The following is a 26,215-nucleotide window of genomic DNA, read 5'->3' as shown; positions in this document are numbered from 1 at the left end:
GCCTGGAGTGCCTACACTCAACACCTATTCTATATGCTGTATTGTGGTAATAACGGACAGACCATTTGTCAGTTGCTCAAGTATAACAAGCAAGCCCAAGACACCTAGAAAAATAAAATACCTATCTAATATAGACTCTGAGTTTTAGTTGGGAAAGTTCTTAAGAACAAACTACTGTACAGATAGGAAAGCTGAGTGCTGTAACATGGAACAAATGTGTGCCTTGGTTCCCTAGGTAGCCATTCTAGCCTCCCAGTCTGTAAGTCCTAAAAAAACACTTTGTACTTTTCCTGTAAGGGACTGTTTAGTTCTGATTACTTCAGCTTTTCATTTGCATGAGGTCGTAGCATCGTTAGTTGTCTCAGAGAGATGGGAGCTGGGTAAGCATTAGTTTTTACTTTCAAACTCTGTCATCTACTTACCACCTCCTACACCTCAAACTATTGGGTCCCACATTCCAGCCACATGTGTCTAGATAGTGATCTTTTTATTTTTCACTTAAAAAAGAAATCCCTGGCCGGGCACAGTGGCTCATACCTGTAATCCCAGCACTTTGGGAGGCTGAGGCGGGTGGATCACGAGGTCAGGAGATCGCGACCATGCTGGCTAACAGTGAAACCCCGTCTCTAATGAAAAAAAAAAAAAATTAGCTGGGCATAGTGGCGCACGCCTATAGTCCCAACTACTCGGGAGACTGAGGCAGGAGAATGGCGTGAACCCGGGAGGTGGAGCTTGCAGTGAGCTGAGACTACACCATTGCACTCCAGCCTGGGTGACAGAGTGAGACTCTGTCTCAAAAAAGAAAAGAAAAAAAAAATCCCTTTATTATGAAAATTTTTAAACTTATACAAAAGTAGGCAGAATAGTATAATGAACTCCCATGTACACACCACTCCAATAATTATAAATTCATGTTAAGTGTCCTTTTATGGCAACATAATAATGATACTGCAGTTTTTTAAATTAATGATAATCCCTTGATCAGATATTCATGTACTATTTAAATTTCCTAGATTGTCCCCTGAAAATTGTTGATAGTTTTTCAATCAGGATTCAGTAAGGTCCATACATTGTAATTGGTTAATGTATTTGTCATTTACACCCCTTAATGTTTTTTAGTCTCACCATTCCTCCTCTATCTTGCTTTTTCTTCCTTGCAGTTTTTTGGGTTTTTTGTTTGTTTGTTTTTTAGACAGAGTTTTGCTCTTGTTGCCCAGACTGGAGTACAATGGCACGATCTTGGCTCTCCTCAACCTCTGCCTCTCGGGTTCAAGCGATTCTCCTGCCTCAGCCTCCCGAGTAGCTGGGATTATAGGCATGCGCCACCATGCCCAGCTAATTTTTATTTTTAGTAGAGACGGGGTTTCTCCATGTTGGTCAGGCTGGTCTCGAACTCCTGACCTCAAACGATCTGCCTGCCTCTGCCTCCCAAAGTGCTGGGATTGCAGGCGTGAGCCACCATGCCCGGCCTCAAAGTTGTTTTAGACATTTGGTATTGGGTGTTTTCTCTGTGTCTTTAAAGTGTAAGTTCAGTACTTGAAATGAATGAGTACATTTTACTCTGAGTTTTGTTTTTTCAATGAAACATTAAAATAAACCAGCAAGCCTATTTAGAAAAATTGTTGACATACTTTTCAGAAAGGGAAAGCTAAGCAGAATTTCCATTTTTCTTCTCTGATATGTGTATTAACTTGTTTCATAGTAAGTTTTTTCAAGAGTCTATTGAATCATCTTTGCTATAAAATTTTCTTTAATGTTTACACATTACATATATATACAGATACCTCATGCATGTACAGGTATATTTAACCTAAAAATAGTTTTATCTGTCTATTTTTGTAGCCATTGGAAAAGAAGTTTGTTCGAGTTTCAGGAGAAGCAACTATTGGACATGTAGAAAAATTCCTCAGAAGAAAAATGGGTCTTGATCCAGCTTGTCAGGTACAGTACATATATGTAAAAGAATAGGTAAAGTTGTGAGCTTACCTTTAGCACACTGAAGAAAGAACTCTGTAGGGTTTCATGCAATTATTTTTGTTATTTTTGTTTTATGATGTTGTAGACATTGTTTTTTGTTTTTTGTTTTTGAGACAGAGTCTCGCTCTGTTGCCCAGGCTGGAGTGCAGTGACACGATCTCAGCTCACTGCAAGCTCCACCTCCCGGGTTCATGCCATTTTTCTGCCTTAGCGTCCCGAGTAGCTGGGACTACAGGCGCCTGCCACTGCACCCAGCTGATTTTTTTTTTTGTATTTTTAGTAGAGACGGGGTTTCACTGTGGTCTTGATCTCCTGACCTCGTGATCCACCCACCTCGGCCTCCCAAAGTGCTGGGATTACAGGCGTGAGCCACCGTGCCTGGACATTGTTAATGCTAATTGGATATTGATACATAGTGATTCACACCTCCAGCTTTAATCACTTTGATTTACTGTCCATTTCTTTTTTTTTCCTTTTTTTGAGACAGGGTCTGTTTCTGTTGCCCAGGCTAAAGTACATTGACATGATCATGGCTCACTACAACGTTGAGGTTTTCCTGGGCTTGGGTGGTCCTCCCTCCTGTCTCAGCCTCCTGATTAGTTAGGACTAGAGGCACATGCCACCATGCCCAGCTAATTTTTTTTTTTTTTTTTAAGAGATGCGGTCTTGCTATATTGTCCAGGCTGGTCTCAAACTCCTGGCCTCAAGTAATCCTCTTACCTCAGCTTCCCAAAGCACTAGGATTATAGGAGTTAGCCACCGTGCCAGGCTAGTATCCATTTCCTACTGCCACTGATGGCAATCTATTAGTGTCAGAGAAAAGCTGAAGATAGAAATATTAAAGAGGGCTCAGTTCCAGTTCTTTCCATTTTGGTAGTAGAGAAAGATATTGCTTATCATCCACTCTTCTTTATAGGACATCCTTGCATTTATTAGTTGTTCAAGTATAACGAGCAAGCTTGGCCGGGCGCAGTGGCTCACGCCTGTAATCCCAGCACTTTGGGAGGTTGAGGTGAATGGATCACGAGGTCAGGAGTTCCAGCCTGACCAACATGGTGAAACCCTATCTTTACTAAAAAATACAAAAATTAGCCGGACCTGTTGGCACACATCTGTAATCCCAGCCACTCAGGAGGCTGACGCAGGAGAATTGCTTGAACCTGGCAGGCAGAGGTTGCAGTGAGCCAAGATTGTGCTACTGCACTCCAGCCTGGACGACAGAGCGAGACTCCGTCTCAAAACAAAACAAACAAAAAAACAAGCAAAGTTCAGGACACCTAGAGAAGTGAAATATATTTATCTAACAGGGACCCTATTAGTTAGTTTTTTTTTTTTTTTTGAGACTGAGTCCCACTCTCTTGCCCAGGCTGGAGTGCAGTGGCGTGATCTCGGCTCACTGCAACCTCCGCCCCCCGGGTTCAAGCAATTCTCCTGCCTCAGCCTTCCTGAGTAGCTGAGATTACAGGCAGGTGCCACCATGCCTGGCTAATTTTGTATTTTTAGTAGAGACGGGGTTTCTCCATGTTGGTCTGGCTGGTCTTGAACTCCTGACCTCAGGTGATCCACCTACCTCGGCGTCCCAATGCGCTGGGATTACAGGCGTGAGCCACCATGCCCAGCTGGCCCTATTAGTTTTTTTAATGGATTAAAAGAGATCTCCTGTTCTAGCTATGTAATATTTTCTTTTTTTTTTTTTTTTTTGGAGGCGGAGTCTCACTCCGTTGCCCAGGCTGGAGTGCAGTGGGGCAGTCCCAGCTCACTGCAACCCCCGCCTCCCGGGTTCAAGCAATTCTCCTGCCTCAGGCTCCTGAGTAGCTGGGATTACAGTTCCATGCCACCACACCTGGCTAATTTTTGTATTTTTAGTAGAGACGGTGTTTCACCATGTTGTTGGTCAGGCTGGTCTCCATCTCCTGCCCTTGTGATCCGCCCGCCTCGGCCTCCCAAAGTGCTGGGATTACAGGCATGAGCCACCGCACCCGGCCATAATATTTTCTTGTTGTTGTACGATGGAAACCTTAAACTTCATGTATCATTGAACATAAAAGTAAAATATACTCATAGTTCTAGTTATGTGGTCCAGTTAGTAAAAATGAACATTTATATAGCTTTGCTTTTTCATTAGTCAAATTTAAAAAGCATTTTTGTTATTCTCCATCATGTGTGAAGTTTTATAGAATAATTTTTATCTAAAATACTGTGTATTGTGGCTGGGCATGGTGACTCACCTATATAATCCCAGTACTTTGGGAGGCCAAGGCAGGTGGATCATTTGAGGTCAGGAGTTTGAGACCAGCCTGGCCAACACGGTGAAACTCTGTCTCTACTAAAAAATGAAAAATAGCTTGGCATGGTGGCACACTCCTGTAATCCCAGCTGCTTGGGAGGCTGAGGCTGGAGAATTGCATGAACCTGGGAGACGGAGGTTGCAGTCAGCCTAGATGATGCCATTGCACTCCAGCCTGGGCGACAGAGTGATAATCTGTCTCAAAAAAATAGTAAAATAAAATAATAAAATACTGTATTGTTAGTTAAATTAATAGATATGTTAAAACAGTGACTGGCCATGTGCAGTGGCTCATGCCTGTAATCCCAGCACTTTGGGAGGTCGAGGCAGGTGGATCACCTGAGGTCAGGAGTTCAAGACCAGCCTGGCCAACATGGCGAAACCCCATCTCTACCAAAAATTAGCCAGGTATGGTGGCGCACACCTGTAGTCCTGGCTACTCAGGAGGCTGAGACCAGAGAATTGCTTTTACCCGGGAGGTGGAGGCTGCAGTGAGTCAAGATCATGCCACTGCACTCCAACCTGGGCGACAAGAGGGAGACTATATCAAAAAAAAGAAAAGGGGCCGGACGCGGTGGCTCACGCCTGTAATCCCAACACTTTGGGAGGCCAAGGCACGTGGATCACCTGAGGTCAGGAGTTCAAGACCAGTCTGACCAACATGGTAAACCCCATCTCTACTAAAAATATAAAATTAGCCAGGCGTGGTGGCGCATGCCTGTAATCCCAGCTACTCGAGAGGCTGAGGCAAGAGAATCGCTTGAACCCGGGAGGCGGAGGTTGCGGTGAGCCGAGATGGCGCCGCTGCACTCCAGCCTGGGCAACAACAGCGAAACTCCAACTCAAAAAAAAAAGTGACTGAAAGTTTGCTAGTGTTTTTAGTACCAATATTTACTGGTAGTAAATATATACTAAATCCAATGAAATATGACTTCTCTAACTGAGCTTGATATATCCTGGTTATATCTCATGGCAGCTGAAAACTAGAAATGACTTATTTTTACCTTGTAGCCACAGCACACTTGAGGTTATTCTTAGGTTTTCGTTAGAGACAAAGCTGGTTAGTGACTCCTGGATTAAGAATTATGAGTGATCCCATAACAACCTATTATTTCTAAAAGCAGAAGTCAGAAGACTTGCCCTTATTATAGAATAAGAAGTGATACCCAGGAGGACCCTCTCTAGAATATAGATTATTCTATGGCTATTTATGTGTCTGTGTGTGTGTGTGTGTGTGTGTGTGTGTGTGTGTGTGTTTTGTGTTTTGTGGGTTTTTTTTTTTGGTGGCAAGGATAACATACTGTGTTGCCCAGGCTGGACTTTTTTTGTGTGTGTGATACAGAGTCTTGCTCTGTCACCCAGGCTGGAGTGCAGTGGCACAGTCTTGACTCACTGCAGTCTCTACCTCCCGGGTTCCAGCAATTCTCCTGCCTCAGCCTCCCAGGTAGCTGGGATTAGAGGTGCACACCACCATGCCCGGCTAAATTGTTTGTATTTTTTAGTAGAGATGGGGTTTCATCATTTTGCTCAGGCTGGTCTCAAACTCCTGGCCTCAAATGATCCTCCTGCCTCAGTCTCCCAAAGTACTGGAATTACAGGCATAAGCCACTGTGCCCAGCCTGTTTTTTTAATTGACAAAAACAAAATATTTTGGGTTGGGCGTGGTGGCTTGCACCTGTAATCCCAGCACTTTGGGAGGCCAAAGTGGGTGGATAGCTTGAGCCCAGGAGTTCGAGACCAGCCTGGGCAACATAGCGAAACCCCAGCTCTACAAAAAATACCAAAATTAGCCAAGTGTGGTGGCGCACACCTGTAATGCTAGTAGTCCTAGCTCCTAGGGAGGCTGAGGTGGGAGGATCATTTGAGCCGGGGAGACCGAGGCTACAGTGATCCATGATTGTGCCACTGCACTGAGCCTGAGTGACAGCAATACACTGTCTCAAAAAAAATAAAAATAAGTGAAGTGAAGGCCAGGCAAGGTGGCTCACCCTGTAGTCCCAGCACTTTCAGAGGCCAAGGTGGGTGGATCACCTGAGGTCAGGAGTTCAAGACTAGCCTGGCCAACATGGTGAAACCCTGTCCCTAGTAAAAATACAAACATTAGCCGGGCGTGGTGGCACATGCCTATAGTCCCAGCTACTTGGGAGGCTGAGATGGGAGGATCCCTTGAACCCAGGAAGCAGAGGTTGCAGTGAGCTGAGACCACGCCACTGCACTCCAGCCTGGGTGACAGAGTGAGACTCTGTCTCAAAAAAAAAAAAAAAAATGAAATAACTCATATCTATTTATTGTATACAACATAATGTTTTGAAATATGTATACATTGTGGGATGGCAAAATTGAGCTAATTAACATACCATTACCTCACATTTTTTGTGGTGAAAACACTTGAAATTTCTATTCAGCAATTACAATATATTATTATTATTGTTTGTTTGTTTGTTTTTGAGACAGAGTCTCCGTCACCCAGGCTGGAGTGCAGTGGCGCGATCTCGGCTCACTGCAAGCTCCGCCTCCCGGGTTCATGCCATTCTCCTGCCTCAGCCTCCTGAGTAGCTGGGACTACAGGCACCCACCACCACGCCTGGCTAATTTTTTGTATTTTTAGTAGAGACAGGGTTTCACCATTTAGCCAGGATGGTCTCGATCTCCTGACCTCGTGATCCGCCCACCTTGGCCTCCCGAAGCGCTGGGATTACAGGCGTGAGCCACCACGCCCAGCCTACAATACATTATTAAGTATAGTCACCATCTTGTACAGTATATCTCTTCTAAGTTGATTTTGTTACCTAAAAATGTGGGTTTCTTTTTTGCTTACATCATAGAATTTAAGGCTTTTAGCATTTTGAAATAAAATGATATAAAGGCTCATACCTGTAATCCCAGCTACTCTGGAGCCTGAGGTAGGAGGATCACCTAAGCTTGGGAGGTCAAGGCGTCAGTGCATGATGAGACCCTGTCTCAAAAAAAAAGATATAAAATTTGTTTCAACCTTTAATTTTCTTTGTCAGCTCTTGGCTCTCTAAATAAATATTCTACCACTCAGCTACTGTATAGCTGATAATGTTCATAAATTATTATGTAACCAAAATGTTAAAATAGAATTATCAAATATACAGACCCATTAATTGGGGACTAAAATTGTTGAGGCCTAAATTTAAGATAGAGTAAGTAATTAAGAGTTACTTCTAATGCGAACAAAACATTGATCTGGTTTACTAGTCATCAGACTATAATTCTTGGTGTCCTGCAGTCACTTGAGCCTGCTATGCTGACTTTCTTTGAACCGGTTAGTCCTAGCTGGGAAATGTGTGCATGGTTTACAGATAGATATGTGACCTTCATTTGTGGTTATTTACTAACAGGAATGAGTAATTCCCATGGGACTGTTAAACTTTAAAGTTATTTGTGGCAGATCAAATTTTAAAAACAAGACAATTCCGAAAGTTTAAAAAATACAGATTTTTTTTTTTTTTTTTTGAGACAGAGTTTCACTGTTTTTGCCCAGGGTGGAGTGCAGTGGCGCAATGATGTCAGCTCACCGCAACCTCCACCTCCTGGGTTCAAGCGATTATCCTGCCTCAGCCTCCCGAGTAGCTGGGGTTACAGGCATGCGCCACCATGCCTGGCTAATTTTGTAGTTTTTTTAGTAGAGACAGGGTTTCTCTATGTTGGCCAGGTTGGTCTTGAACTCCCAACCTCAGATGATCTGCCCACCTCCCAAAGTGCTGGGATTACAAGCGTGAGCCACCGTGCCCGGCCATCATGTGTTCTTAAGAAAGATTTAAGTTCATTTAAAATTTAGAGATCAATAATTATCCAAATATGTTTCTTTCTCATAGAGACTCCAGTGTCTCAGGGTTACTGTGGTTGATTTAGTGGTATTTACTCTTTGATGTCTTATTGTATTTTGTTTTTTTTGATATTCAGACCTTATTTTGCTTTTATGAGATGAAATCTAGAACATATACCTCACATTGATCACTAAAAATTCTTCTATAAGATGTGATATTTGATTTTGTTAATCCTGCCATAACTAATTCCATCTTAAAAGTTAGGTTGGCCAGGCACGGTGGCTCATACCTGTAATCTCAGCATTTTAGGAGGCTGAGGCGGGCGGATGACGAGGTCAAGAGATGGAGACCATCCTGGCCAACATGGTGAAACCCCATCTCTACTAAAAATACAAAAATTAGCTGGGCATGATGGTACGCACCTGTATAGTCCCAGCTACTCGGGAAGATGAGGCAGGAGAATCACATGAGTCCGGGAGGCGGAGGTTGCAGTGAGCCAAGATCACACCACTGCACTCCAGCCTGGTGACAGAGCAAGACTCCGTCTCAAAAAAGTTAGGTTATTTATTATTGTTACTTACTTGGTGTATGATATTAAGCCTTCTATTAAATTTAGTTTCCAAATAATTTTTTAAGGACTAATATATGATGTTTCCATACCATTTATTATATATTGTTACTAAATTGAGGGTCTATGTATTTGACCTTAGGAGTACAAAGATGAGACAAAATTCATGCCATCAGGGGACTCAGAGTTTTGTAGGAAAGATATATAAGTAAACAACTAACTAACAATAGGATGTAATGAATGCAACAGTAGAGATAACACAAAAGTGAATGATTTAACTCAGGAATGGGTTTGAAGAACAGATAGGAATTTGCCAGACTCACAGAAAAAAAGAACTTAGTAGCAAAGAAGAGTATGTATGGCCAGGTCTGGTGGCTCACGTTTGTAATCCCAGCACTTTGGGAGGCCGAGGCGGGCACATCACAAGGTCAAGAGATCGAGACCATCCTGGCCAACATGGTGAAACCCCGTCTCTACTAAAAATACAAAAAAAAAATTAGCTGGGCATGGTGGTACGCCTGTAGTCTCAGCTACTCGGGAGGCTGAGGCAGGAGAATCACTTGAACCCAGGAGGCGGAGGTGGCAGTGAGCCGAGATCCCACCACTGCATTCCAGCCTGGGTGACAGAGTGAGACTCCATCTCAAAAAAAAAGAAAAGAAGAGTATGTATGATCAAAGGAATGAGCCAGTGTGGCTTATCAAAGCACATTGATTGAAAAATCTTAACTTGGAAGCTCTAGCATGATCTTGCTTTTAAAAAGATGAAGACTTTTTCTCCTTTTAATAAGACTACTTTCATGGTCTGATTTCTGCTCTGAGATTCAAAAATATTTTTGTTATCTCTTCTTGATACTCCAGAGGGTAAGATATTATGCACAAAAGAGTTAACGTATCAGCCTTGAGGCTGCTGTCATTAGAAGGGCCTGCTTACAAAGCTGGCCTTTGGCTATCTAGGAACTAGGCCTGCAAAAAGTTTCCTACACTAATATGAAAAGTTTTCTAACTGCAATTTGGTAGTTGTTAGACAGCGAGTGCCAACAAAACCAACTTTTTTTTTTTTTTTTTTTTTCCAGACGGAGTCTTGCTCTGTCACCCAGGCTGGAGTGCAGTGGTGCCATCTCAGCTCACTGCAGCCTCCGCCTCCCAGGTTCAAGCCATTCTCTGCCTCAGCCTCCTGAGTAGCTGGGATTACAGGCGACCGCCACCATGCCCAGCTAGTTTTTTTGTATTTTTAGTAGAGACAGGGTTTTACCATCTTGGCCAGGCTGGTCTTGAACTGCTGACCTTGTGATCCGCCCGCCTCGGCCTCCCAAAGTGCTAGGGTTACAGGTGTGAGCCACCGCACCCGGACTTTTTTTCTTTTTTTTTTTTTGAGATGGAGTCTCCCTCTGTTACCCAGGCTGGAGTGCAGTGGCGCAATCCCAGTTCACTACAACTTCTGACTCCCAGATTCGAGTCGTCCTCCTGCCTTAGCCTCCTGAGTAGCTGGGATTACAGGTGTCTGCCACCATGCCCAGCTTATTTTTGTATTTTTTGTACAGACAGGGTTTTGCCATGTTGGCCAAGCTGGTCTCGAACTCCTGACCTCAGGTGATCTGCCCATCTCGGCTTCCCAAAGTGCTGGGATTACAGGCGTGAGCCACCACACCCAGTTGATCCCATTTTTTTTTAAAGCAAAAAATGAATAACAGAAAAACCCACATGCACACATAGCATTCTAGGATCATACACATCAAACTCTTAGAAACTGACCAACCCCAGCTGGGTGCGGTGGCTCATGCCTGTAATCCCAGCACTTTGGGAGGCTGAGGTGGGCGGATCGCCTGAGTTCGGGAGTTCAAGACCAGTCTGACCAAGATGAGAAACCCCATGTACTAAAAATACAAAATTAGCCATGCATGGTGATGCATACCTGTAATCCCAGCTACTTGGGAGGCTGAGGCAGGAGAATTGCTTGAACCCGGGAGAGGCAGAGTTTGCAGTGAGCCAAGGTTGTGTCATTGCCCTCCAGCCTGGACAACAAGAGCAAAACTCCGTCTCAAAAAAAAAAAGAAAAAAGAAACTGACCACCCTTTAGAGACTAGGATTGAAGTGAGGATTTATCATTCTACTTTCTACACTTTTTTTAAGTTTGTTACTATATACCTGTCTTTTTATTTATTTATTTTGAGATGAGGTTTCGTTCTGTCACCCAGGCTTGGGGTGGAGCGGTACGATCATATCTCATTGCCTCAAACTCAAGCAATCCTCCTGCCTCAGCTTCCCAAGCAGCTAAGATTATAGATGAGAGCCACAGTACCCAGCACCTCTGTGTTTTCTGAATTTGTTACAGTGAATTATTTTTTAAAGATTTTTGTAAAGCTTTTTACAAAAAATTTAAAGATCTGTAAAAATTCAAAGTTGAAAATATAGTAATAATACCATGAATGTATACCACGTGGTAAAGCCCACTAAGAGTGATGGTTTTTGGATTGCTAAATATTTAATGAAACATAGGCCCGGTGTTTTGGCTCATGCCTGTAATCCCAGCACTTTGGGAGCCTGAGGTGGGCAGATCACCTAAGGTTAGGAGTTTGAGACCAGGCTGGCCAACATGGGGAAATCCCATCTCTACTAAAAATACAAAAATTAGCTGAGCATGGTGGCACGCCCTTGTAATCCCAGCTACTCGGGAGGGTGAGGCACGAGAATCGCTTCAACCTGAGAGGCAGGGGTTGCAGTGTGCTGAGATTGTGCCACTGCACTCCAGCCTGGGCAACAGAGTGAGACTCTTGTCTTAAAAAAAAAAAATTAATAAAACAATGATGGTACCAAATTCTTTAATTTTTTATGGATCTAAGTTCTGTGTGCAAGATCTCGTATCATTACTTTTAAGTCATTTTGGAAATACCACTCTAAAAACAGGTGACAGGCTAGATTTGGCCCTTGAGTATGCCAACCCGGGTTCTATCTCATAATTCTATATAATCTCAGATTAGTAACAACTTTTGGATTTTAGACTTACTAGCTTTTAAATTGACAGAGTGGTATTTGCAAAATGAATTGAAAGCACAGCCACACCGTGGCTGCTTTTGTGCTATAACAGCTGAATTGAAGAGATATAACAGAGATGCTATGGCCCACAAAGCCTAAAGCATTTATTATTTGGCCCTTTGCAGAAACGGTTTGCCGACCCCTGAGATGGCATTTAGGCTTTGGAAAAAGTTAGATCTTGGACAGACCTGGGTTTATATCTGAACTTTGCTATTTACTAGCTTTGTGACCTCAGGAAAGTTTAATGTCTTCACTTCTTAGTTTCCCTATCTGTAAAATTCGGAATTGTAGTTACCTAGTTCATAGGAATATGAGGATTAGATAACACATATCAAATACATATGTAACTTATCGTACATAGTGGCTGCTCATTTAAATTCAGCTGCTATTACTGTTGTTTCCCAACCATGCTGAAAGTTTTTAGAGTTTAACATGTTGACAGTGTATAGAATTTATTGGAGTAAACAGTATTTGAAGATAAGAAGTCTGGCTAGGAGGTGGTTTTAGTGGTTTAAGCCTATGGGCAGTAGTTGAAAGGTATGATATGAATTCAAGAGATAGGAAGAAAGAAGCAATAGGACTTTGTAATTGATTGCATGTAAGAAGAAAGGAAAAGAAGAAAGAGGAAGCAGAGGTGACATTCTGGTATGGAAGACAAGGAGAAATTTCATACCATAATCTAAATAGTAATGTTAGGAGATGGAGCCAGTTAAGTGAGATATATATCTCTCTCTCACTATATATATATATATATACACACACACACACACAAACACACACACACACACAGAGGCTGTTGAGGATCTAACCCCATTTTAAGGTAATAGGAAGGGAGTAGTACTCAGTGAAAGATTAAAGATTTGCATTTCTATCTTAGCAAGTAAGTATAGTAGAGTCTTAGTAAAATGTATATATACAACAATATTCTCTCTAGAGAATTCTATATAAAAGTCAGTATTGGCGGGAGCACACTGGCTCACACCTGTGTTTTGGGAGGCCAAGGCAGGAGGATCACTTAAGACTAGGAGTTTGAGACCAGCCTGGGCAATATACCAAGACCCTGTCTCTACAAAAATTGAAAAAAGAAAACCACACAATTGGCCGGGCACGGTGGCTCACGCCTGTAATCCCAGCACTTTGGGAGGCCGAGGTGGGCGGGTCACCAGGTCAGGAGATCTAGACCATCCTGGCTAACACGCTGAAACCCCGTCTCTACTAAAAATACAAAAAATTAGCTGGGCATGGTGGCGGACGCCTGTAGTTCCAGCTACTCGGGAGGCTGAGGCAGGGGAATGGCGTGAACTCAGGAGGTGAAGCTTGCAGTGAGCCGAGATTGTGCCACTGCACTCCAGCTTGGGCGACAGAGCGAGACTCCACCACAAAAACAAAAAACAAACAAGCACACAATTTGCCAGATGTGGTGGTGCACACCTCTGGTCCCAGCTACTTGGGTGGCTAAGGTGGGAGGATTGCCTCAGCCTGGGAGTTTGAGGCTGCAATGAGCTATGATTGGGCCACTGCACTCCAGCCTGAGTGACAGAGTGACACCCTGTCTGGGGGGAAAAAAAAAAAGATATATCTTGGAGCTTTGCAATTACCAAAGGGCTGAAAAGACCTTGTTGAAATTGTTCCGTCTACAAAACAGTTTCCTTAGTGTGAACTTTAAGTCAGTGTTGTACTGTGATTTATATGGCATTGTTGGAAAATGAGATATTCCTCCTAAGAGAATTTTTTCAAATAATGGATGATTGCCTTTTTAAGCATTAATACTTTTTAATGATTTTTTTTTTTTTTTTTTTTTTTAAGAGTCTCGCTCTGTGGCCCAGGCTGGAATGCAATGGCATGATCTCGGCTCATTGCAACCTCCACCTCCTGGGGTCAAGTGATTCTCCTGCCTTAGCCTCCCAAGTAGCTGGGATTACAGGCACCATGATTACCACCATGCCTGGTTAATTTTTGCATTTTTAGTAGAGACAGGGTTTCGCCATGTTGGCCAGGCTGGTCTGGAACTCCTGACCTCAGGTGATCTGCCCGCCTCTGCCTCCCAAAGTGCTGGGATTATAGGCGTGAGCCACTGCGCCCGCCCTTAATAATTTTTATCACAGATATTTAAAAAGATATACTTTCCTTTGCTACCTGACGTTGAATACATCTAACATGACTTAATTTCTTTGAGATTCAGGGAAATCATTTTGAATATCAATTATACTGTGCTGTTGTCCTGCTGTATCCTCTAATGCTCTTCCCATGTTACCTTATTTACTTCTGTAAAAAGTTTCTAAAACTCTCTTTTCAAGAGTGTTTAATCAGTCTAAAATAAAATTACAAAATCTAGTTTGGAAACAATTTATGTTGATTTTTTTTCCTCATTTCTTCAGATGGTATTTTGAAGCAAGAAATCAATCTAATACTCTCTTCATGTCCATAGGTAGATATCATCTGTGGTGATCACCTGTTGGAGCAGTATCAAACTCTAAGGGAAATCCGACGTGCAATAGGTGATGCAGCAATGCAGGTAGGTTATAGACATACCCATGTCTAACAGATAAGTTACTTAGTGAAAGAACAAAGTTCCATGTTATCAGTAAGTTTCCATAAATATTCTACAATACTCTTAAAATTACCTACACTATAAATAATAATTATATTTAATATTTATCAAGTTCTTGCTGTGTGTCAGGTACTGTTCTAAGTAATTTATGTAGATTAGCTTATTTATTCTTCATAATTATTCTAAGAAAGCAGGCAGTTTTTTATTTCCCATTTTAAAGATAAAGGAAACTGAGATACAGTAAAGACATATAACTTCCTACAGTCAGTGGGTGAGACAGGGCTCAGACTCTAGGCAGTTTGATTCTAAAAGCCTTGTTTTTTTCCGCCTGTCCAGTGCTATAATACGATTTTGAAGGCTTCTAGGCCAATACATCCAGAAGGACATTTGAAGAAAAACTTGCAAGTACTTATTAGGCTTTAGAGCCAAGTTTGTCCAACCTGTGGCCCTCAGGCCACATGTGGCCCAGGATAGCTGCGAATGGGGCCCAACACAAATTCATAAACTTTCTTAAAACGTGATGAGATTTTTTTTTTTTCTGTCAGCTACTGTTTGTACTGGTATATTGTATTTTTATTTATGCATTTTTTTGAGACAAGGTCTTGATCTGTTGCCCAGGCTGGAGTGCAATGGCACTATCTCAGCTCACTGCAGCCTTTGCCTCCCAGGTTCAAGCAGTTCTCCTGCCTCAGCCTCTCTAATAGCTGGGATTATAGGCATGCGCCACCACACCCGGCTGATTTTTGTATTTTTAGTTGAAACGGGGTTTCACCATGTTAGCCAGACTTGTCTCAAACTCCTGACCTCAAGTGATCCGCCCACCTTGGCCTCCCAAAGGGCTGGGATTACAGGGGTGAGCCACTCCGCCCAGCCTGTGTTAGCATATTTTATGTTGGCCAAAGACAGTTCTTCCAGTGTGGCCCAGGGAAGCCAAAAGATTGGACACCCCTGCTTTAGAGATTCACCTAGCTTTTCTTGTACAGTAGATAAGAACTCAAGGTAACTATTTTGATGTTTTAATTAACCTATAATGTGAGTGGGAATATAATGTGAAGTCTCCTAGTCAAAATAATAAAAACCAAGATAGGATCTACAAGTTTAATGGAGAGAAAATAGGACCACATATTCTAATGTATTTCTGAACCTATAGTGGAAATTTTTTTTTTTTTTTTTTTTTTTTTTTGAGACAGTTTCGCTCTTGTTGCCCAGCCTGGAGTGCAATGGTGTGATCTTGGCTCACTACAACCCCTGCCTCCCGGATTCAAACAATTCTCCTGCCTTAGCCTCCCAAGTAGCTGGGTTTACAGGCATGCGCCACCACGTCCAACTAACTTTGTGTTTTTAGTAGAGATGGGGTTTCTCTGTGTTGGTCAGGCTGGTCTCTAACTCCCGACTTCTGGTGATCCACCCGCCTGGGCCTCCCAAAGTGCTGGGATTACAGGTGTGAGCCACTGTGCCCAGCCATGAAAATTGTTTTAAGAGCTATATGACTCTGAGAAGCTTATGAAGTACTAATGAAGATTTGATGAACTCTCAAACAAATTTTTGTTTGCTAGAAATATAATTCTTGGGAAAAAAGAGCTTCTGCTGTGAGTGGCACACATAGGGCATCGTTTGCTCTTGGTGCCAGAATCAACATCAAGAGATTTCAGAAGCATGATTTTTTGGTACTTGGGTAGCTGGTGATCATTGGTCATGGAGCCCTTATTTGTTGTGTAAATTAGACAGTTGTGACTTTTTTTTTTTTTTTTGAGACGGAGTCTTGCTCTGTCAACAGGCTGGAGTGCAGTGGTGCGATCTGAGCTCACTACAACCTCTGCCTCCCGTGTTCAAGGGATTCTCCTGCCTCAGCCTCCCGGGTAGTTGGGACTATAGGCGCCTGCCACCACACCTGGCTAATTTTTTGTATTTTTAATAGAGACAGGGTTTCACTGTGTTAGCCAGGATGGTCTCCATCTCCTGACCTCCTGATCTGCCCGCGTCAGCCTCCCAAAATGCTGGGATTACAGGTGTGAGCCACCGTGCCCAACCGTGACTTTTTTTTTTTTTTTTTTTTTTTTTTTTTTTGGAGACAGAGTCTTGCTCTGTCACCAGGCTGGGGTGCAGTGGCGTGATCTCGGCTCACTGCACCTCCTCCTCCTGGGGTCAAGTGATTCTAGTACTTCAGCCTGCCAAGTAGCTGAGACTATAGGTGTCCCACCACACCAGCTAATTTTTGTATTTTTAATACAGATGAGGTTTCACCATGTTGGCGAGGCTTATCTCAAACTCCTGGCCTCAAGTGATCTGCCCACCTCAACCTCCCAAAGTGCTGGGATTACAGGCATGAGCCACCACACCTGGCTGACAGTCATGGCCTGTTGGGTAAATCCAGGTTTCTGCTCCCTCTTAGGGCTGTGTGGTGTGATGCACTGTTTCTATGTTATGTGATTGGTTTGTTGTATTAAATGTTGTGGGTGATTATAACACAAGGACAAACATTTTGTGTATCTACGTATAGAAAACATATGGTAAATATCTCTATTAAAGACAAGAAATGCGGCTAGGTGCGGTGGTGGCTCATGCCTGTAATCCCAGCACTTTGGGAGGCGGGGTGGGAGAATTGCTTCAAGCCTGGGAGGTCACAGCTGCAATGACCCATGAGTGGCTCTGTACTCCAGCTTGGGCAACGGAGCAGGACCATGTCACAAAAAAAAAAGAGGCCGGGCACAGTGGCTCACACCTGTAATCCCAGCACTTTGGGAGGCAGAGGCGGGCAGATCATTTGAGGTCAGGAGTTCGAGACCAGCCTGGCCAACATCCTGAAAACCTATCTCTACTAAAAATACAAAAATCAGCTGGGCGTGATGGCAGGTGCCTGTAATCCCAGCTACTCGGGAGGCTGACGCAGGAGAATCGCTTGAACCCAGGAGGCAGAGTTTGCGGTGAGCCAAGATCGCACTACTGCACTCCAGCCTGGACGGCAGAGCAAGACTCCGTTTCAAGAAGAAAAGAAAAGTAATTCTTGGCCAGGCATAGTGGCTTGTTCCTATAATCCCAACACTTTGTGGGGCCAAGATGGGAAGATCATTTGACCCCAGGAGTTCCAAGACTCGCTTGGGCAATATAGCGAGTCCCATCTTTACAAAGGATAGAAAAATTAGCAGACATGGTTGTGCATACCTGTGGTCCCAGTTACCTGGGAGGCTGAGGCAGGAGGGTTATTTGAGTCCTACAGTTCAAGACCAGCTTAGACAACGTGATGAAACCCCATCTCTACAAAATACAAAAATTAACCAGGTGTGGTGGCACATGCCTATAGTCCCAACTACTTAGAAGGCTGAGGGGGGAGAAGATTGATTGACCCGAGAGGTTGAGGTTGCAGTGATCCATGATCACACCACTGCACTCCAGCCTGGGCGACAGAGTAAGACCCTTTTTCAAAAAAAGAGAAAGAAAAGAAATATAATTCTTTTTTTTTTTTTTCGTATAATTGCCTATGTTCATTTGTCTCAATGGAACAACTGCTCAGAAGAAGATGTGAATATTATAAGAATTATCTTTGTTTTTTTCTTGTCCTCACAATCTGTTCCCAAGAATTATTTTCTTAATGCAAATTGTACAATTCCTTGGAAGAAGCAGAAAATATACACATATGCATAGTTATAGGTGCATAATGTACATATGATATATTTTAATTGACATATAATGAAATGCATGAGTTTCAACAAATACCTATCTGTTTAACTGAAACCCCTCCTTCACATACAGAACCTTTCTGTCACTCCCAGAGAGTTCTCTCATGCTGTTTCCCAGTTAATTCTTCTCCCTAGCACCAAGGCAACCATTGTTCTGATTTTGTCACTGGAGATTAGTTTTTTCTTTTCTTTCTTTCTTTTTTTTTTTTAAGACAAGGTCGGGCCAGGTGTGGTGGCTCACGCCTGTAATCCCAGCACTTTGGGAGGCCGAGGTGGGGGGATCACCTGAGGTCAGGAGTTCAAGACCAGCCTGGCTAACATGGTGAAACCCCATCTCTACTAAAAATACAAAAAATTAGCCAGGCATGGTGGCGGGCGCCTGTAATCCCAGCTACTTGGGAGGCTGAGGCAGGGAATTGCCTGAACCCGGGAGGCAGAGGTTTCAATGAGCTGAAATCGCACCATTGCACTCCAGCCTAGGCAACAACAGCAAAACTCTGTCTCAAAAAAAAAAAAAGACAAGGTCTCACTCTGTTGCCCAGCCTGGAATGCATGGAATGCAGTGGCACAATCATGGCTCAGTGTAGCCTCAACCTGGGGGGCTCAATTAATCTCTTCCCACCTCAGCCTCCCAAGTAGCTGGGACAACAGACGTTACAGATGTGCACCACCACATCTGGCTATTTTTTAAATTTTTTGTAGAGATGGGGTTTTGCCATGTTGCCCAGGCTGGTTTTGAACTCCTGAGATCAAGCAATCAGCCATCTCAGCCTCCCAAAGTGCTGGGATTATAGGTGTGAGCCACCATGCCTGAACTCTGTTTTTTAAAATAACAGTTTTGTTAAGATGTAATTCACATACTGTATTAGTCCATTCTCGCATTGCTATAAAGAAATACCTGAGACTGGGTGATTTATAAATAAAACAGGTTTAATTGTCTCACAGTTCTGCAGGCTGTACAAGAATCATAGCAGCTTAGCTTCCAATCATGGCTGAAGGCAAAAACATGATAGGAACCAGGAGCAAGAAAGAGAATAAGGAGGGAAGTGCTACACACTTTTAAACAACCATATCACACGAGACCTTATTCACTTTTGTGAGGACAGTACCAAGGGGAAATTGTGCTAAACCATTCATGAGAAATCCAACCCCGTGATCCAGTCACCTCCCACCAGGCCCCACCTCCAACATTGGGGATTACGATTCAACATGAGATTTGGTGGGGACACAGATCCAAACCATATGATTCCACCCAAATCATGCCCCCTCCTCCCCACCAAGTCTCATGTCCTCACATTTCAAAAGACAATCATGATTTCCCAATAGTCCCCCAAAGTCTTAACTCATTTTCAGCATTAACTCAAAATTCCAAAGTCTCATCTGAGACAAGGCTAGTCCCTTCTGCCTATGAGCCTGTCAAATCAAAAACAAGTTAGTTACTTCCAAGATATAATGGGGGTATAAACAATGGGCAAATAACTCTCATTCCAAAAGGTAGAAATTGGCCAAAAGAATGAGGTTATATGCCCCCATGTAAGTCTGAAACACATAACAGCAGCTATTAATTTTTTTATTTTTATTTATTTATTTTTTTGAGATGGAGTCTCTCTCTCTGTCACTCAGGTTGGAGTGCAGTAGCGTGATAGGCTCACTGCAACCTCTGCCTCCCGGGCTCAAGTGATTCTCCCACCTCAGCCTCCCAGCTTGGTGGGACTACAGGTGCACACCACCAAACCTGGCTAATTTTTGTATTTTTTTGTAGAGATGGGGTTTTACCATGTTGCCCAGGCTGGTCTCAAACTCCTGGGCTCAGGCAATGTGTCTGCCTCAGCTTTCCAAAGTGCTGGGATTACAGGCGTGATCCACCATGCCTGGCCCTCATTAAATCTTAAAGCTCAAAATTAGCCAGGCATGGTGGTGCACTACTGTAATCCCAGCTACTTGGGAAGCTGAGGTAGGAGAATTGCTTGAACCCGGGAGGTGGAGGTTGCAGTGAGCAGAGATCACACCACTGCACTCCAGCCTGGGCAACAGAGAAAGACTCTGTCTCAGAAAAAAAAAAGCTCTAAAATATCCTTTGTCTCCCTGCCCTACATCCATGGTACACTGGTGCAAGGGTGGGTTCCCAAGGCCTTGAGCAGCTCCACCTCTGTGACCTTGCAGGGTTTGGCCCCCATGGCTTCTCTCACGAGCTGGTGTTGAGTGCCTATGACATTTTCAAACACAGGGTGCAAGCTCTCAGTGGATCTACCATTCTGGGATCTGGAGGACAGTGGCCCTCTTCTCACAGCACCACTGGGCAGTTCCCCAGTGGAGACCCTATGTGGGGGCTCCAACCCCACTTTTCCCCTCCACACTGCCCTAGTAGAGGTTCTCTGTGAGGGCTCTGCCACTGCAGCAGGCTTCTGCCTAGACATCCAGACCGGTCTTGATCTCCTGACCTCAAGTGATCTGCTCGCCTCAGCCTCCCAAACTGCTGGGATTCCAGGCGTGAGCCAGAATGCCCGGCCAAAAAGAACATTTTTAATTAATTTTATTTTTAAAAATTCAATAAAGATTTCCACAATAAACCATAGTCATTAAGTCTGCAAATATATATGCAGTTATGCATCACTTAACAATAGGGATATGTTCTGAGAAATGCATTGTTAGGCAATTTAATGATTGTGCAAGCATCATAAAATGTACTCAGATTAGGCATGGTGTCTCACACCTGTAATCCCCGTATTCTGGGAGGCCGAGGCGGGAGGGTCACTTGAGCCCAGGAGTTTGAGACCAGCCTGGGCAACATGCTGAAACCCTGTCTCTACAAAAAATACAAAAACTGGCAGGGCATGGTGGCATGCACCTGTAGTCCCAGCTACTTGGGAGGCTAAGGTGGGAAGATCACTTAAGCCTGGGAGTTCAGGGCTGTGGTGTGCTCTGATCATTCATGCCAGCCTGCGTGACAGAGCAAGACCCTGTCTCAAAATAACAAATGAATGAAATAAACTTTCTTTCTTTCTTTTTTTTGAGACAGGGTCTTGCTGTGTGGTCTTGCTGTGTTGCCCAGGTTGGAGTGCAGTGGCATGAACATGGTTCACTGTAGCCTCAACCTCCTGGGCTCAAGCAATCCTCCTGCTTCAGCCTCCCGTGTAGCTGGTTACCAGAGGTGTGCCACTGGCTAATTTTTTTATTTTTTGTAGAAATGGGTCTGACTTTGTTGCCCAGGCTGGTCTTGAACTCCTGAGCTCAAGTGATACTCCAGCCTCAGCCTTCCAAAGTGCTGGGATTACAGGCATGAGCCATGAGCCACCACACCTGGCCTTGAGTTTAATTGTTGTTTTTTTTTTTGTTTTTTTTTTTTTTTTTTTTTGAGACAGGGTCTGGCTCTGTCACCCAGGCTGGAGTGCAGTGGCATGATCTTGGCTCACTGCAACCTTTGTCTCCCAGGCTCAAGTGATCCTCCCACCTCAGCCTCTTGAGTAGCTGGAAATATAGGCATGTGCCACCACACCTGGCTAATTTTTGTATTTTTTGTAGAGATGGGGTCTCACTATGTTGCCCAGTGTGGTCTTGAACTCCTGGGCTCAGGTGATCCACCTGCCTTGGCCTCCCAAAGTGCTAGGATTATAGGCGTGAGCCCCTGCACCTGGCCTTGAGTTTAAATTTCTTTAGATAGACATCTGCTCTCTCTGGTTTACCACTGGTCTTCAACATTCTCTATTGACTTCACATACCTAACTTATGTATTCATTTATGTTACTGGCCTGGCCCTTATGGGCACTTGAATTTGTGAACCTTTTTCTAGAATTCTGGTGAGTTTTTACTGTAATTGCCAGGAACACAAACCAGATTGCAGTGAGTTGAAGAGTGAGGAAGTGGAGCCATGGAAAAGCTTAGCAAAGAAGCCAAAGAGAGTAATAGCCAGAGCAGCACTGGAAATACAGGATATGTGAGCTGCAACCCCTTCTCTGTGTTGCTCAATTCAGGTCTGTGGCACATTTCCCAATGACCTTTCCTTTTAGCTAGTTATCCAGTCTGCAGGAAATTAGAAATAGTCCCTTAAAAAAAAAAAGGTGGATTGCGGCCAGGCGTTGTGGCTCACGCCTGTAATTCCAGCACTTTGGGAGGCCAAGGCAGGCGGATCACCTGAGGTCGCGAGTTCAAGACCAGCCTGACCAACATAGAGAAACCCTATCTCTACTCAAAATACAAAAATTAGCCGGGGGTGTTGACGCCTGCTTGTAATCCCAGCTACTGAGGAGGCTGAGGCAGGAGATTCGCTTGAACCCAGGAGGCGGAGATTGCAGTGAGCCGAGATCGCACCATTGCACTCCAACCTGGGCAAAAGAGCAAAACTCCGTCTCAAAAAAAAAAAAAAGGTGGATTGCTTGCTGGATGCAGCCTTGGTGAGAGCCAAAGAATTAAGACCTGGTATCAAGAAAGGAGATAGAACCCCACAAAAAGTAGATAAAAAGACTTGGACACATAGCATCTGGAATCATATAGTATGGGGGTTAAGTTGCCCAACTGCCCTGAGGGCATTCTTTACTCTTTTAAAAAATTATTTTTCCTTTTTTTTTTAAAAAAGAAATTATATAAGTAGAGAGGAGGGGTTCCACCATGTTGCCCAGGCTGGTCTTGAACTCCCGGTCTCAAGTGATCCGCCCACCTCGGACTCTCAAAGTGTTGGGATTACAGGCATGAGCCACTGCGTCCAGCTGAGGGCATTCTTTAAGGAAGAAGTAAAACATATATATTTTAGGCTTTCATTAAATGAGTAAGTGTTTCAAAGCTTTAGCAATTATTATAGTGGTGAGCTGCGTTTATGTGGAAATGAACAGATCTGTGATGCGTTGTAGTAGTTGAGTCTTTTTTAGGAGAATCTAATGCTTAAATAGTCTATTAAGAAGTCTAGGGCTGGGTGCAGCGGGTCACACCTGTAATCCCAGCACTTTGGAAGGCTGAGGTGGGCAGATCACCTGAGGTCAGGAGTTCGAGACCAGCCTGGCCAACATGGTGAAACCCCGTCTCTACTAAAATTACAAAAATCAGCCAGGCGTGATGGCGGGCCCCTGTCGTCCCAGCTGGTCAAGAGGCTGAGGCAGGAGAATCGCTTGAACCCGGGAGGCGGAGGTTGCAGTGAGCCGAGATTGCGCCATTGCACTCCAGCTTGGTGACAGAGCCAGACTCCGTGTCAAAAAAAAAAAAGAGTCTGGGCTGAATGCATGCCTCACACCTGTAATGCCACCTTTGGGAAGCCAAGATGGGGGGATTGCTTGAAGCTCAAGAGTTTGAGACCAGCCTGGGTGACATAGCAAGACCTCGTTTATACTGGGAAAAAAAATTTTTTTTAAGTAGCCAGGCATCGTGGCACATGCATGTGGTCCCAGCTAGTTGCGAAGCTGAGGTTCGAGGATCACTTGAGCCTGGGAGATTGAGGCTGCAGTGAGCTATGATCGCGCCACTGCACTCCAGTTTGTGTTTATGGCTACATGATAGTTTCAGAATTGGCTCCTGAGAGTCATTAAAAAGACACATTGACAGGCTGGTCTAGATGGCTCATGCTTGTAATCCCAGCACTTTGGGAGTCTGAGACAGGCAGATTGTTTGAGTCCAGCCTATGCAATATGGTGAAACTCCGTCTCCTACAAAAAATACAAAAATGAGTCTGGTGGTGGTGCGTGTCTATTGTCCCAGCTATTCATGAGGCTAAGGTGGGAGGATTGCTTGAGCCCAGGTGGTCAAGGCTGCAGTGAGTCCAGATTTGGCCACTGAACTCCAGCCTGGGCAACACAACAAGACCCTGTCTTCAAAAAAAAAAAAAAAAAAGTGGGGCTGGGTGTCGGGCCAGGTGTTCTGGCTCACGCTTGTAATCTCAGCACTTTGGGAGGCTGAGGCAGGAGGATCATCTGAGATTAGGAGTTCAAGACCAGCCTGGCCAACATGGCGAAACCCTGTCTCTACTAAAAATACAAAAATTAGCTGGGCCTGGTGGCACGCACCTGTAATTGCAGCTACTCGGTAGGCTGAGGCAGGAGAATTGCTTGAACCTGGGAGGCATAGGTTGCAGTGAGCAGAGATCGCACCACTGCACTCCAGCCTGGGCAACAGGGCAAGATTCCGACTCGAAAAATAAATAAATAAATATATACACACATACATATAATACATACGTACAAAAATTAGTTGGGTGTGGTGGCGGGTGCCTGTAATCCCAGCTACTTGGGAGGCTGAGGCAGGAGAATTGCTTGAACCTGGGAGGCAGAGGTTGCAGTGAGCCAAGATTGCACCACTGCACTCCATCCTGGGCAACAGAGTGAGACTCCGTCTTAAAAAAAAAGCACATTCACAAGGAGTGTTTGGTGAATAAGAAACTATATGGTCCACTTATTTTCTTTAAATTAAAGAATTTCACCTTAGTGTTAGATTATTAAAAAAAAAATAAGCCAGCTTTGACTTGATCATTTGCATTACTGGTTTGAAAGAACTGCAAAATCGTCTTTTTTTCTCCCCTTTTCAGGATGGTCTGCTTGTCCTTCATTATGGTCTTGTGGTTTCTCCTCTGAAGATAACTTGAAGATTCTAAGCACATTATGAGGAGGGAAACAAAGGAGGCTTCTGCAGGACTGCATCTCACCAAAGATTTCCATGAAATGTAATTGCTACCACTTTGCTGTTCAAGACATAACTTACCTATTTTTAGCACCAAGAATTATAGCGTTTATAAGTACAACTTGGAACGATGGAATGCATCTGTTACTAGAGACTATATAAAAAGCAGCCAAAGCTCAGGGGAAATTTTTCAAAAATTGAATTTTAAAATTTCTTATGATTTTAAATACCTTGACGTTGATTTTGCTTCCCATCTTTGAAGTAATCGGTTAGATTTCTTTGTTCAGCCATTTCAAGTTGGTGGTTGGGATATCTGCTCTCTGGGATGGCATCAGTTGGGCAGTCATCTTTTTGGAAGAGAAGTGTGCTTTTGAATGGAAGATTCAAAGCCAGTCTTTGTTAAACTGCAGGGTGTACTCTCAAAGGCCAAAACTATTGGCCACTTTTGTATGTTGCCAGCATATTTTGAACCTGTATCTTTTTTTATACTAGCAACGCTACAAAGGAGAAGTTACTCATTTCAAAATGGATGAATTGTTATTATGTGTGAAGAGACTCTGAGTTTATGGTCTGTGACATAAACTTTCAGTGTAATAAGACTTCTTCAATACATCTTCCAATAAGGGGTGCTTCTTTGTGACAGTATTTTTATTTCTGACATTCATTTTATTTGGGTACATAGTGTGGTTGTTGATACCTTGCAATAGTATTGCTTCTGAAAGTAATAAAAAATTTTAGGAGAATTTGAGAAGTTTACAGAATTACTTATTCATTGTTTTCTTAGTAAGTCAGTTTAATGTTTATTTTTCTCATTATTTCATCACTGCAATAAAGAATAAGGGTGTTTGAGCTCACCTCCATGCGAAGACTTCAGTTTTAAAACATTATTTGCCTAAAATTAGCATTGTGATGCTTTCTAAAAGAAATATTTTATAAATCCTGTTTAACAGCAGAATTTCTGAATCTGTATAGAGACTACTACAAAATTGGACAAAGATTGGCAATTCTTTATAAAGAATTTGTGAATTGTGTATAAATTTATTCTAACATTTAATAAAAATGTATTTTAACCTATTTGGGAATGTTAGTGTTTACTGTGGATTTAAAAAAAAATAACCAGGCCAGGGCTGGGTGCAGTGGCTCACGCCTGTAATCCCAGTACTTTGGAAGACCGAGGCAGGTGGATCACCTGAAGTCAGGAGTTCGAGACCAGCCTGGCCAATATGGTTAAGCCCTGTCTCTACTAAAAATACACAAATTAGCTGGGCATGGTGACGGGTACCTGTAATCCCAGCTACTCAGGAGGCTGAGGAAGGAGAATTGCTTGAATCTGGGCGGCAGTGAGCCGAGATTGCACCACTGCACTCCAGCCTGGGAGACAGAGCAAGACTCCATCTCACAAAAAAAAAAAAAAAAAAAAAAAAAAACCAGGTCAGGCACTGCGGCTCATGCCTGTAATCCTAGCACTTTGGGAGGCCAGACGGGCAGATCATTTGAGGTCAGGAGTTTGAAACCAGCCTGGCCAACGTCTCTACTAAAAATACAAAAATTAGCTGGGCATGGTGGTGTGTGCTTGTATTCCCAGCTACTTGGGAGGCTGAGGCAGGAGAATCACTTGAGCCCAGGAGATGGAGGTTGCAGTGAGCCAAGATTGTGCCACTGCTCTCCAGCCTGGGCGACAGAGTGAGTGAGACTCCATCTCAAAAAAAAAATAAAAAATAAGCTAGGCAT

The 26,215-nt window shown here is 43.5% G+C and overlaps 1 protein-coding gene and 1 non-coding gene across 2 annotated transcripts in view; both read left to right on the top strand.

Moving 5' to 3' along the window:
* The window catches only part of PCGF6 (polycomb group ring finger 6), a 47,802-nt gene extending 22,244 nt beyond the window's left edge, over positions 1-25,558 (top strand). The window contains exons 8-10 of the mRNA XM_054435973.2: positions 1,843-1,941; positions 14,088-14,174; positions 24,393-25,558. Coding sequence (XP_054291948.1) covers positions 1,843-1,941; positions 14,088-14,174; positions 24,393-24,449 — 243 coding nt within the window. The 3' untranslated portion in view covers positions 24,450-25,558. The remainder of the gene's footprint in view (positions 1-1,842; positions 1,942-14,087; positions 14,175-24,392) is intronic.
* On the top strand, positions 15,784-15,916 carry LOC129007005 (U11 spliceosomal RNA). Its single transcript, XR_008492187.1, has one exon. It is a non-coding gene; the product is annotated as a U11 spliceosomal RNA (small nuclear RNA).
* Positions 25,559-26,215: the final 657 nt, after the last annotated feature.

The sequence above is a fragment of the Pongo pygmaeus genome, chromosome 8, assembly GCF_028885625.2.
Source record: "Pongo pygmaeus isolate AG05252 chromosome 8, NHGRI_mPonPyg2-v2.0_pri, whole genome shotgun sequence".
NCBI lineage: Eukaryota > Metazoa > Chordata > Mammalia > Primates > Hominidae > Pongo > Pongo pygmaeus.
The sequence above is the reverse complement of the archived record's forward strand: the minus strand, read 5'-3'. Positions and strand labels throughout refer to the sequence as shown.